The 13,284-nt window shown below is 46.3% G+C and overlaps 1 protein-coding gene across 8 annotated transcripts in view; it reads left to right on the forward strand.

Annotated features, from left to right (window-relative positions):
* Nucleotides 1–13,284, forward strand: part of LOC127616131 (receptor-type tyrosine-protein phosphatase S-like) — a 73,329-nt gene that overhangs the window by 4,018 nt on the left and 56,027 nt on the right. For all 8 annotated transcript variants that reach the window (XM_052087556.1, XM_052087551.1, XM_052087552.1 and 5 more), the window contains exon 2: nucleotides 10,331–10,541. In XM_052087556.1, the coding sequence (XP_051943516.1) occupies nucleotides 10,400–10,541 (142 nt within the window). In that variant the 5' untranslated portion in view covers nucleotides 10,331–10,399. The remainder of the gene's footprint in view (nucleotides 1–10,330; nucleotides 10,542–13,284) is intronic.

The following is a 13,284-nucleotide window of genomic DNA, read 5'->3' on the forward strand; positions in this document are numbered from 1 at the left end:
AACCCACGCAGGCCCGGGGAGAACATGCAAACTCCACACAGGGAGGCCGGAGCTGGAATCGAACCCGGTACCTCTGCACTGTGAAGCCGACGTGCTAACCACTGGACTACCGGGCCGCCCGTAATGACGAGTCATTTGGTGGGAAAGTATCCGAGCAGAAGTCCGTTTCCTTTTGGCACGCGTGCGTTTCATTTATTTTTTCGTCCGGTCTGAGCAAGGCAGAGGGACGAGCGCATTTTTTTTTTCTAGCCCCATTACTTGCGGTTTTTGATTCGATTCCCCCGTTGATCGTTCCTCAAGGAGAAATTCATTTGCCGTCACAAATTTCATCTCCAAACGATGGCCGTTTGGTGACAAAACTGCAAGGCCGACTGCGCGTGGAGCATTTAAGCGGAATTTGGGTCCCCGGCAATATGCCGCCTCTCTCTCGGAAATAGAAGCCATCCATCAGTGACGCTTTTGCAATTCCGTCCCTGCCGTCTGCTCTATTTTAACCTTAAGCAAATAGCGTAATGTAAAGTAAAGTTCCGTAGATGATCTCGGCAGCGCTGGCGTCGCGAGATAATGAGCTCCCTCTGGGCTGCGGGTCATGTGACACAAAGTCAGTCAGGTAGTACCGTCGTAGCGCAAATACACGGGAGGGAATCGAATCCCACGCAAACGGAACATCTCCGGAAAATTAATAAGGCTCCTCCTGATCGGGCTGCGAATCTTTTCCATGAGAATGAATAAGTAATTGTGTTTCTAGAATGCAGCACCGGAGGAGGTAAAAAGTCATCATCGGCACAGTTTGCGGTACTCTTCATGATTTCATTTCAGCTTCATTTTTTTTTTTTTTGGGTGACAGCTGCCAGTCTGTATTCCAATCACTGGAATGTTGTTGTCCACCCTGGAATTCTTTTGGAATGCTCGAGCGATTAGGGAGTTCATTCGAGTGACTGTATTTCTTCAGGCTATGGTTTTCAACCTATGATGATCATCTTAGAAATAAATAAGAGGTGGGGGGGGAAGGGGGGGTCTTTGCATATCTTGTTAAGAAAGCCTCGTTGGGGTATGATGATGACATGGGAAAGGCAACGACAATTACAATGACAGTCCTGGGAGATGGCGATGTTGCGTGTTGTCAGGGAGCCGAATTCCTGGAGGAGCTCGCTAATTGGCTTCGGTGTGCCGAGGATGGAGGTGTTTGTCCTCTGGGTGTGTGTGTGTGTGTGTGTGTGTGTGTTGTTTTCATATTTCACATTGAAGCAGGCATTCTTCTGAAAAATGACGACAACAAATTCTATAAATCAAGATATAAAAAATAAATAAAATAAAGGCACATTTTCCCTCCCTTAGACTTTCACGGCATTCAAAACTTTTTTCAAAACATTTTTTTGTTTCTGATTTACCCTTTGATGCGTCATGACCAGTCACCACGCGGACGTTTTAAAATGTATTTTGTACATGCAAATACTTCATGTTTTACGACTTTCTTCCCCTCCGAATTTTGCTGCTGTAAATTGCAAATTTCTTTCATTGTGAGATCATGAGTGAGCCGATCTGTAAGGTTTTTTTTTTCTTATCTTATGAATTAATGTGATCAAAAATTGATATAAACATGAATAATCACGGCGGCCCGGTAGTCCAGTGGTTAGCATGTAGCTGTCGGCTTCACAGTGCAGAGGTACCGGGTTCGATTCCAGCTCCGGCCTCCCTGTGTGGAGTTTGCATGTCCTCCCCGGGCCTGCGTGGGTTTTCTCCGGGTGCTCCGGTTTCCTCCCACATTCCAAAAACATGCATGGCGGGCTGATTGAACACTCTAAATTGTCCCGAGGTGTGAGTGTGAGTGCGAATGCTTGTTCGTTTCTGTGTGCCCTGCGATTGGCTGGCAACCGATTCAGGGTGTCCCCCGCCTACTGCCCGAAGACAGCTGGAATAGGCTCCAGCACCCCCCCCCCCGCGACCCTTGTGAGGATCAAGCGGCTCGGAAGATGAATGAATGAATAATCACGTTTATTTTTTTGGGGGGGGTGGGCGTAATCGTGCAGCCCTAGTTTGACCTTCAAACGACAACTGTTCATTTTGTTCTTTGGACGCTATCCGGAAGAGGACACGTTGAATATGTGGAGGATGAACATGAACGTTTGCTCATCCGGGTCGGCTCACTCCTGATAAATTTTGCGCCGTCGCTTCCGAAATGATGGTTGTGACATTGACGGACGGATGCGCGGATGGATAAGACGGTAGATGGATCTTAGAGGGACATAAAATCGCCTAACTACTGTCACTGTGATCGGTATGTCCATAAAGTCGCCGGTATTAGAGTATTATGCTCTCGTTAGATATGCTAATTGGACCGCCAGTTGACGAGGACTCAACTGTCAGACTGCAAAACGAGTGGCGGCCTCCACAAGCAGCGGCGGCTCGCCTCCGACAAGAAACGCAGGACGGACAACGAGAACGATCATTGATGACAGACATTTTAAAGCAAACGCTCCGGAATACAGAATACGCCCCGTCCTTGCTTTTTGTTCCTACTGAGTGATTAAGCACCGGCCAAACGTTGTTGTCACGTACAAATCATTAATCGTCCTCTATTTAATAAGCGAGGGCAAAAAAAGACGGGCGGGTGGATCAATGAAAAAGGTACGAGTAAGAAAGGGCGACTTTGCTCATGTAATCTCGTTAAAATGCGTCTTAATTAGACCTTATCCTACATTCAATGATTAAATTGAGTGTATCTGACTTATTCCGACACGCTCTTGCTTGTGTGAAGATAGCAGCTCGATTTTCCCGAGTGTTTCGGCTCCTCTGATTCCCCCCCCCCCCCCCGGTTATAATCTTCCTCTCTTTGCACTTTTAGCCATTTTGGAATTTTTTTTTTTTTCCCAGCTCAGCGGAAGCCACTCCATCTGTGGCCCAGCTGATCTACTGCCTCCATTAGAGGACGCAATGTTGGGTTTTGACCTTGGAGCTCCAAAACGAGGAGTGGGTGTTTATTGCCCTGTTGTTGAGCATTTTTATATTGCATTTCATGGAGAGACAAGTTTAGTCAGGCTTCTCTCCCTCCGTCCTTTCACACCTCATCATCAATTTCTCCTGTTGTCCCACCTATGAAATTGTGACAAGCAACAGCTGAAGCACATCCGCAGCATTTTTTTATGGGAGAAGGGGGGGGGGGCGGTGAAAAAAAAAAAAAAAAGGGATCCGGGCAGCTAAAACGGTCCAAAGTACTCGCGCCGCCTTTGTGTAATTTTAATGACATGCTGATGTTGTGCATTGGGAAAGGTTAATAGCGTCTTCAATTACCGCTCAAAGCGGACGATAGCACCAAAAAGCAGGCGCTGCTGCTTTTAATGCCGCTCAAATGAAGCAAAGTGGTGTCTATAAATCCATCACTTTGAATTTCCTCCTCCCAGTTAGTCACACCTTAATGGCGAATTAAGCGGGAACATCAAGGGAAAAAAAACTGTAAAAACTAAAACGCCAGTGAGGATACGGCTCTCATGAGCCATACACGTCAATTAGATAAGAACTGAGCTCATGAGATGTATTCACCACCACCCGCCCCCCACCCCCAAAAAAAGGAAAGAAACACTTCAGAAAATTTAGTTTTGAGGACAGTACAGTCATGGAGAGTGACTCGGCAATCTGCAGTAATATTAGTCATTTTTTTGGTGGAGGATAAAGAATGTATGCTTGTGAATAGTGTTACGTTGTCTGCTTACATGTGTTGCTGCACTGTGTTTGTTCAAATATCTAGAAGGGTTATAAAAGTGGGAACATCAAGGGAAAAAAAAAACAACCTTGCTGTAAAAACTAAAATGCCAGTGAGGATACGGCTCTCATGAACCATACACGTCAATTAGATAAGAACTGAGCTCATGAGATGTATTCACCACCACCCACCCCCCCCCCCCAAAAAAGAAAGAAACGCTTCAGAAAATTGAGTTTTGAGGACCGTACAGTCATGGAGACGATAATGAACAACGACCGTAAGTGACTCAGCAATCTGCAGTAATATTAGTCGTTTTTTTGGTGGAGGATAAAGAATGTATGCTTGTGAATAGTGTTATGTTGTCTGCTTACATGTGTTGCTGCACTGTGTTTGTTCAAATATCTAGAAGGGTTATAAAAGTGGGAACATCAAGGGGAAAAAAAAACAACCTTGCTGTAAAAACTAAAATGCCAGTGAGGATACGGCTCTCATGAACCATACACGTCAATTAGATAAGAACTGAGCTCATGAGATGTATTCACCACCAACCGCCCCCCCCCCCCAAAAAAGGAAAGAAACGCTTCAGAAAATTGAGTTTTGAGGACAGTACAGTCATGGAGACAATAATGAACAACGACTGTAAGTGACTCAGCAATCTGCAGTAATATGAGTCATATTTTTTGGTGGAGGATAAAGAATGTATGCTTGTGAATAGTGTTATGTTGTCTGCTTACATGTGTTGCTGCACTGTGTTTGTTCAAATATCTAGAAGGGTTATAAAACGGCGACACAGATGTGATTCGTTTTCGCCCATTTATGATTTGTTGCCTAGCTTGTTAGCATATAGCTAAACTGACACAAAGGGTACAGTGTGTGGGGTCTCTCATATCTCACGGCGCCGCTGCTGATTTTAATCGCTCTCCGCAATCATTCCTCCTCACTTCATTCCTCGTCTATTTTTAAAAGTTAATTGGGCGACCGCTAACATAAATATTGGCCCTAAATCTCGACTTTGTTTTACGAATGTCTTCATACCCCGAATAACGACGCCGTGTGTCCTCATGTTCATTTGAATTATCTGTCCAATCAGCCTCGCCGTGTAAATTACATCGTGACATTTAGCAGAAACCTCCCAAAATAGAATCTAATCAAGGTGCTAGCGCATCGGTGTAAACATTTAAACCGAGCATCATTCTTGAAAAGCCGCATCTTTGATTCGTGCATCTCCACGATTTCCTTTGCTCTCATTACATTATGCGCACGTACCCTTTGTTGGGACCAGTGAACGTAAACAAGTTGTCACCCCCCCACCCCCACCCCCCTCCCCCCTGGCCCCAATGTAAACATTTGAAAGCATTAAGAAAAACAGAAATGCCGCTGAGGCACCCGCATTGGTTTATATTCAGGGCAACGATTCTCCCTATTTGAGTGACAGGTGCGTTTTCTGTTCAAGAGCCTTAGATATGATTTTTTTTTTCTCCACACTCCTAAAAATGTAACCAGGGCAACGCAACTCATGCCTGCAATAAGCCATACTTCATCCTGTGCCTCTGATCCTCAATGTGTGTGTGTGTGTGTGTGTGCGTGTGTGTGTGTGTGTGTGTCTTCAAGTTTGTGTTTAAAAGAGAAAAGTGTGACAGAGAGAGAGACTGCCAATCTCCCCCACGATGCCTTGCCATCTGCTATGTTTTCGTGGATGTTTTTGTTTTTTTGGAGGGGGGGGTTTCATTTGTGGCTGTGTGTTTAATGTGTGCCTCGTGTGTGCCTGTGTTTAATAATTGCCTGGCGGGTGTACATGAATTTGCAAGTGTCACTCGCCTAGAGGTCGCGGGGGTCACAGGAAGCGTGAGGTAATATTAGTCGGCGCCGCTCCAAGTGTGTGACTAAGGACGGCGTTCCTCTCAACTTATCAAAAGAATGGCACACAAAGCCATGAATAATTGAAAAGCGGGGGTTATTTTGGAGCTGCGTCGTGAGCGCGAGTAGATCACACAGGCCGGGGTGTAAACATGCACAAACAAAAAAAAGTGACTGCGAATTAATTAGGATTCCGCCGTAAAGTTTTGGTGGTGCAATGCAGAGCAATATGATTTGTACCTTTTGTGATCTACAATCAAAGACGCGCGTGACGCGAAAATGTCTCATGGCTTCAAATGCGCTGCGGAATCATCCATTTATTTATTATTTTGTGCCTGTCACTTGTCATGGAGACAAGTCTGTAGCTATTGTCGGCACCTTCTCGCGGTGAAAGGCGTCGTGGGGTGCGATGGCAAAAAAAAAAATGTCTTCCAGGGGCTCTCGGGGGGGGGAGCTGGGCCACGTTAAACAGCGTTATTACATCAGTCTGATGGCGCACAATAACCAGTGTACATTTCACCACCTGAGCTTGCGGTGTCATTATCTGCTCCATGCAATAAATAGCACATGCATCCCTCATCTATCTCTCTGTCTGGATGACCATCTGTGTTTGTCACGCTGAAACGGTAATAAGCCTCCCTCCCGCCTCACTGTAACGCCTTCTCTTGCGTTACGTGTGTTCTTGACGCCGAGGCTGATGATCAGTCACAGCGTGTTGTGATGGCAGCCTTATAATGCATACATGTTCAACGTAGGTGGTTTTTAACGCACTTATCAACACTCACGCTATATTCGCTGATAAAATATCGCCGGCATCAGACGCAATCCTCACACCTCCGAAAAAATTTTCAGGAATATAATACAACCCCCCAAAAATTGTGTGTGTGTGTGTGTGTGTGTGTGTGTGTGTGTGTGTGTGTGTGTTCTTGTACTCACCACGTTGTGAGGACCGGACATGAGTTTTTAACCAACAGAGTGAGGACATTTTGGCCGGTCCTCACTTTGACACCCTCTAAATCAACTCCAAAGTGTCCAAAAAGGGTACCCTGTGCTTTGTGTGTGTGTGTGTGTGTGTGTTAAGCCATTTTAGTCAATAAGTGAACAAACAAATGTGGAGATTGAACCATCATGATTTGTGTAAAAACATGGAAATGACCAAATATGGACATGTCAGCAGATTTTTTTTTTCCTCTCAAAAATTCTTTTTTTCTCTCTCCCAGCCCTTAAAAGTAGCCAACACAAGTATTTTACATTTGAAAAAACTCATGGCGTGTCACTCAACAAAAATGTCACCGGAGCAGATTCAGTTGATTGAAATAATGATGATCTCATTTTAATTTCCTTACAAGCTGTCTTCATGTGATATCTGTGCCCAGTTTGGTTGAACACAAAGCTTATTACACAGTCGTATGAATGGCAAGAAGTTCAAGTTTCATTGTTGTGCGTCTTCTGCCGTCAAGCGGAAGATCGTTTCATTGTTCTGCCTGTCACCACTGCATAACTGGCAAAAATAAATCAACCGATTGACATTGTTTGTGCTAAATAAATCATCGTACTCGGACTAATTACGTTGGATTACTTCCCACGGCACAGCAGATGATCCCCGCCCGTGCTTGGGAATAACTGATCTAAAACCAATTCAAAAGTGTCCGCAATCTAATTTGTTTTTCATAATTGCCAGAACAGATTTGATCCGCGATCGTTTACTCGGCATTGACCTTCGACCAGTGGCTCTCAATGCGGGGTTGGTGAGTTGTATCTTGGGTGTTCCCAATAAACAATGCATCATTTGAAAAATGGCACATTTCGGAATCGACGAACCAATTTCTTGATATAAACCCTGACCTCAGCCCTCAGGAGGTCAAGGGAAAAAAAAAAACATCGGAGGAAAAAACCGTCTTTGTAAGACGCTGCAAAGAATGTTGCTTGAATGCCGTCGAAGGCTCAGCAGCAGCAGCTGGAGGAGCCGATGCAGAGCAGCTGGACACAGGAGAGAAGATTTGGCCGTGAGCTTGAGGTTAGAGTGCGCGCTGCAGGAAGGAGGAAGGGAGGGAGCTGAGGATGGCGTCACGAGAGGTTAACAAGGAGATGGAGGACAGGGAGGGAGGGAGATGAGAAGATTTCGAGAATACGGCAGCTCGCGCAGAAGAGAGACGAGGGAAAGATTAAGGCTTTCGGAAGCGCATCGAGTGACAAAAGTGGAAAGGGGAAGAGTGAGAAAGGGCTTTTGTCAGCGGGGTGCCCCCCGATAAACCGCCGAAAAGATATGAGGGGTTACGCCGAGGGCAGGCGGAGGGAGGCAAAGCGGGAGAGAGGGAGCAGACGGCGAAAAATATCCGAGCAGAGTCGAATGTCGGCGTGGCCGCGCGTCTGCACGCCGAGCGGCGGCCCGAGTTAGATTAACAGCAGCAAATTGAGTTTCCCTAAAAGGGGAATTTACTTAACGTGCTGCCGCTGGAGCTTGAACCAGCCCTGATTCTTCTTATCATATTGTTCAATTGAAAAAGCGGACATGTTGAAAGCTTTTCTATTCAAGGCCCGATTACACCGGTCACAGATAAGACCGAGGCTACCAAGCGGTGAACCAAATATCGTGCCCGTATATCAGATAGACAGACGCGCCTTTCCAGATTGGCTATTTTTAGGGAGGAAGTGGCAGCCGGTAATGTGTCGGAGCAGGTCATTAGCTCGATAAGTAGACGGGGGAGTCTTTGAATATGCGCCGCACCAGAAATGTCGTTTTCGTTTAGCAAAATAGGCCAGGAAGGGTCAGCGGTAATCTCCACACACCATTAGCGCACGGTGAAGGCGTCGTATTTTTGTGCACGCTGACACATCTATGACAATATGGATCCCGTGTCACGCTCTGGACACTTCCCCGTGGCGGGCCGTGTAAGTTAGTACTTTGGCCTTCAGTTACCCGACTTCATCCACATCTTCATACCGGCGCTTGCACGTTGCAAATATGTAAAACATGTCACGGTTTCTATCAACTGCGGGGACGGGCAAGTTAAATGCTGGAGTGTGGCGCCACAATTTTTCATGCCACCGGGGGGGGGGGGCACATAGGACTCCGCACTTACAAACCAAATGTGAATAAAATCAAATAAAATGGCACTTTAAATATGATTATATGTGCACACGTGTAAAATATGTGCGTTTAATAGGTTTCATTTTTTATATTACAACTTGTGTACTGCATAAAAACAAACAAACAAAAAAAGCTATCCTAATCCAACAAGAAAGAGTTTGCAAAGAAGAATATATGCACATCATTGATTACCCCCCCCCCCCCCCCGGGTCATTCAAGGACAAGCACAAAACTGCTCAACAGCAAACCCATATGAAGTGCAATAAATAAATGTGTGCATTTTAGTATCTCATTGCAACTCTTCAAAACAATTCTTAGGACTTGGGCCATGTCTGCCATCTAGTGGTGAATGGTGATGTTGCAATGTAAAACTAGAGTCCAAACCTATATATACTTGACACTCACAAATTTGCATTTTCTCAGATTTAGTTTTAGTTTTTTTTTTTCCTGATGCGCGCGCGCGCACACACACACACACACATATATATAAAATATTCCCCTCCATTTTGGGGGTAAGGGGGCATCGGAGGATTAATCAATCGGCTGCTCAGAATACAAAAAAAGCATATAAAAAAATAATACTACACCTTAACGACCAGAGATATTCATTCAATGTATTCACGTGTCGTCTGAACGGGGCTCACTTTGTCAATAAAAACGAAAACATTGCAGTGCATTGTATGTTAGAGCCTCAAACACTATAAGGGGTCGCAGTTTTTCAATTTTAGCGCTTCGGACATTGTGCGGCGCTCGGTGTCCCGTGCGTGGCGAAGAGTTGCTGACTGTCATTTTTTCGGTTCAGGTTCACGTGCAGTGTAATGAACTCAAATGACTACATTTCGGCTTTGGCCTGGCGCGCGTCATACGCGGTCGCTTAACAAAGGCTCCTTTCTTCCCCGTCTGTTCTGACATGAAGGAATGGCAGAGGAGGACGCGACTGAAGAGTTCTTGTATCAAAGTGAGGGGACAGTGAGCCTTTGTAATTCTCCGCAAGAACACAGAGCTGAATGATGCCAGGCCATACGCGCCAGGCCGCGCACGTTTTTCTGAGAAGGCGGAGCCAATGAGAACCTTCCCCAAATTGAGAGTCTTTGACGTATGTGCCGCCATTGCAGTTTTGCCGCGTTCTGACCCCTCAATTAAATGTTATCCATTATGGAAACACACTCGAGCGCTATTATTAATCCAGTCCTTTATGTTCCGCCATAACGGTGAAATCGAATTACTTAAGTCGGAGCTCGAGATAAATGAGTCATTATGACTTTTGAGGAGAGTCGAGCAACTTAAAAACTGTATCGCCGCAGCTTATTTCACGGTTCACTAGCACCGAGGCTCATTACTGCCGAAGCCGTGTGGCAAAATAACAATTTCGGGCCTCTTTCTTGTCTTTGTTCTGGTATTAGTTGAGTCGGGGCTGGGCCCACATGAGCCCTTAATCCCAGTTAGAAGTGCTGCGGCAAAATCAAAAGCCTTAATCCTGCATTAGCATGAATTTGCCTTTAGTTTTTCCTTCACGAGGAGGCTTTTCTCCTACCTCGCTTTGAAAACGTTTGCATGAGGCCCCTCTTCCCCTGGCAGTGCGCTGACATTTCAGCGATGAATCAGCGATGCGGTGACTATGTTTTCAACCGCTTTGGCTGACCTTCATGTATTTGTGTGTGTGTGTGTGTGTGTGTCTACAGAGTGCCTATTCCTGCTGAGTGAAGCCCAAATCACATTTCAGTCATCTCCAAGCAGCCTACAGCGGGACCATGCATCTGTGCGGCACAGGCGGAGCACTGGTCCAGTTGGGCAGGCTGATCCCCGGGTTCCGCCCAAGGACCTCCCCCCTGTGTCCCCTTCTGCATCTCATCATCCTGCTAATTACAGTGACCGATCTTTCCGCAGTACCAGGTATGACAGACAAACGTTCAGCTTTCAGGATCAATACAAAAGCAGAATGAGAACACTCACAATTCAAAAGGCCGCAGCCCTCCAATGCACACACAAGCACTCAAATACTTCAATATTCAAATACTTCAATATTCACTACAACTACAGTGATACCTCCGCTTAGGAACATCTCTTCATATGAAATTTGATGCGTTTTTATGCTTTACAAAACATTTATGTCAGAATTTTGGTGGGTTTGGAACGGATTAGGACATTTACATGGAATACGTGTCTCGACTTACAAATTTGACTTCCACAACCAATTAATTTTGAAATTAGAGGTACCACTGTATTGTACTTTCTAAGAGTTTGTTTCTTTGCAATCTATTTTGCTGTTTATTCATACAACACGGTGGTACCTTTCTTTAAAAAATTCTAAATATTCTACACGGTGGAGGAACACACGCGTTGTTGAGTCCCAAAGACTTTTTTGCATGATACCGTATGTCCGTTTCCATTCATTCCAGTCCAAATTCTTGCGAGAACAGGCTACATAGTCATTTGGTTGCCATAGCAACTCAAATTCGGCAATCGCCGGGGAGCATTTCTCAGGAAATAGGCGGGGACGTCTGAAGAGATTGCACGTCGACATTGAAATAGACAACCGGTCAATCGCAGTTGAGCATTTCTTGCCGTCTTGTTAGCTTCCGAAACGACCTTCCGACCTTTTCCAACCAATCGTCCGGGGTTTCGCTTCTTCTTCTGGTGAATGGCTGCTGCCGTATAATCAGGTGTGAATGTATTGTACCATTGCGTGAAGATACGGGGGGTACGCGTGTAGGATTTGGCACGCCCATGTTTGCACTTCTGTGAGAACGCGTGCGGGTGTGCGTGCGCGGGTGTCACGTAGAGGAGCGAAAGGCGCGATGCGAGTACGTTGGAACTGGACCGCTGCTCGTTAATGCGTTTTGATAAGCCGGGAGGTTCCATCAGCATGTTTCTCATCATCGTTTTGATGACAACATTTGCACAGATTTCCTGCCTCAGTGGTCGACACGCACACACACCCACGCAAAACAAAGAATGCAAATTGCGTTTCTCTGGAAGGTATTCTTGTTGTTGTCATGTCGTTTTTATGTTTGTCTGGCTAATTAGCTCATTTGGCTGTCATATGGGTGAGCGCACGTTTCGTTGACGCGGTATGCGGTGAAGCTATACGTTTTCTTGGCAACCTTTTATAGTCGGGCTGTTGAAGCATGTCGTGTAAAAAAAAATTTTACAAAAAAGGCTTCGGACGTTGTATCGGTCTGTTGTGGTGAAGAAGGAGCTGAGCCAAAGGGCGAAGCTCTCAATTTACCGGCCGATCTACGTTCCAACCCTCATCTATGGTCACGAGCTATGGGTCGTGACCGAAAGAACGAGATCCCGGATACAAGCGGCCGAAATGAGTTTTCTCCGCAGGGTGTCCGGGCTCTCCCTTAGAGATAAGGTGAGAAGCTCGGTCATCCGGGAGGGGCTCCGAGTCGAGCCGCTTCTCCTCCACATCGAGAGGAGCCAGATGAGGTGGCTTGGGCATCTGATTCGGATGCCTCCTGAGCGCCTCCCACCGTGAGGTGTTCCGGGCATGTCCCACCGGGAGGAGACCCCGAGGAAGACCCAGGACACGCTGGAGAGACTATGTCACCCAGCTTGCCTGGGAACGTCTCGGGATCCCCCGGGGAGAGCTGGAAGAAGTAGCTAGGGAGAGGGAAGGCTGGGCTTCCCTGCTAAAGCTGTTGCCCCCGCGACCCGGCCCCGGATAAGCAGTAGAAGATGGATGGATGGATGGGCTTCGGAGCAAATACAGAGTATTATAGCACCAAATGTCGGAACTCTTTCAATGACCAATCATGATTTAATCATCAAAATGGGCTTCAAGGCTTGTCAGGCCACGGCTGATTTGGGTGTCAAGCCCCGACATCAGTCGATTGCTCGGTTACACCTGCCACCGCAGCGCAGCCTCAGTCAGATCACCAAAAGTAAAGGCAATGGGTAGGAGATGAGCCTGCTCCGGTGAAAACGAGCGGAAGCTTTTATTAAAAGAAAGATTCCCCTCATTAGGCCCCTTATTTTTGCAGGCGGCTCCACACAAGCGGCCGTGTCATAACAAGTTTTTGTTGCGTGCAAATCCACCCAGAGTCGGTGCCTTGCTGGGGGGGGCTTTTCCCCGGCTTTAAGAACAAGCTTAAGTGGTAACATTGCCAGCGGGGTCGCTTTTGCAAGAGGATTGGTGTTGAAGCGCATTTAAGGGAGGACGGAAAACATTCTGGACGGTACATAAAGCCAACGAGATCATGTTCCGGCTCAACGAGGCATATGAAATTCAGGCATAATCCTGTCACAGGAACAAGGCAGTCTGAGGTTACAATGTATTTATTTTATTTATGTATTTTCTGTTGTTGTTGTTGTTGTAGTTTTGCGGGTTTTAGGGGCTCACGACTCCCAATGTCCCCGAGCGTCTCTTTGAGATTAGTCGGCCAGATATACGGCGCTCCGGAGACTTGACGTGACGGCTCCAAATGTGTTCTGATTGAGTGCGCTGCGCCAACTGCAGCTTTAGGTATCATCCTGGCGAGGATTGCGGCTAAGCATTAAATGAGACCACTTCATTTCTGACACTCGGGGGGGGGGGGGGGGTTTGCTTGATTTATTTATTTTTCTTAAAGTGTGTTTTTCTTTTGAGAAATAATTACCAAAAAAAACACCCACCGAGGCGTTGCTACAT

The sequence above is a fragment of the Hippocampus zosterae genome, chromosome 15 (genome assembly GCF_025434085.1).
Source record: "Hippocampus zosterae strain Florida chromosome 15, ASM2543408v3, whole genome shotgun sequence".
Classification (NCBI taxonomy): domain Eukaryota; kingdom Metazoa; phylum Chordata; class Actinopteri; order Syngnathiformes; family Syngnathidae; genus Hippocampus; species Hippocampus zosterae.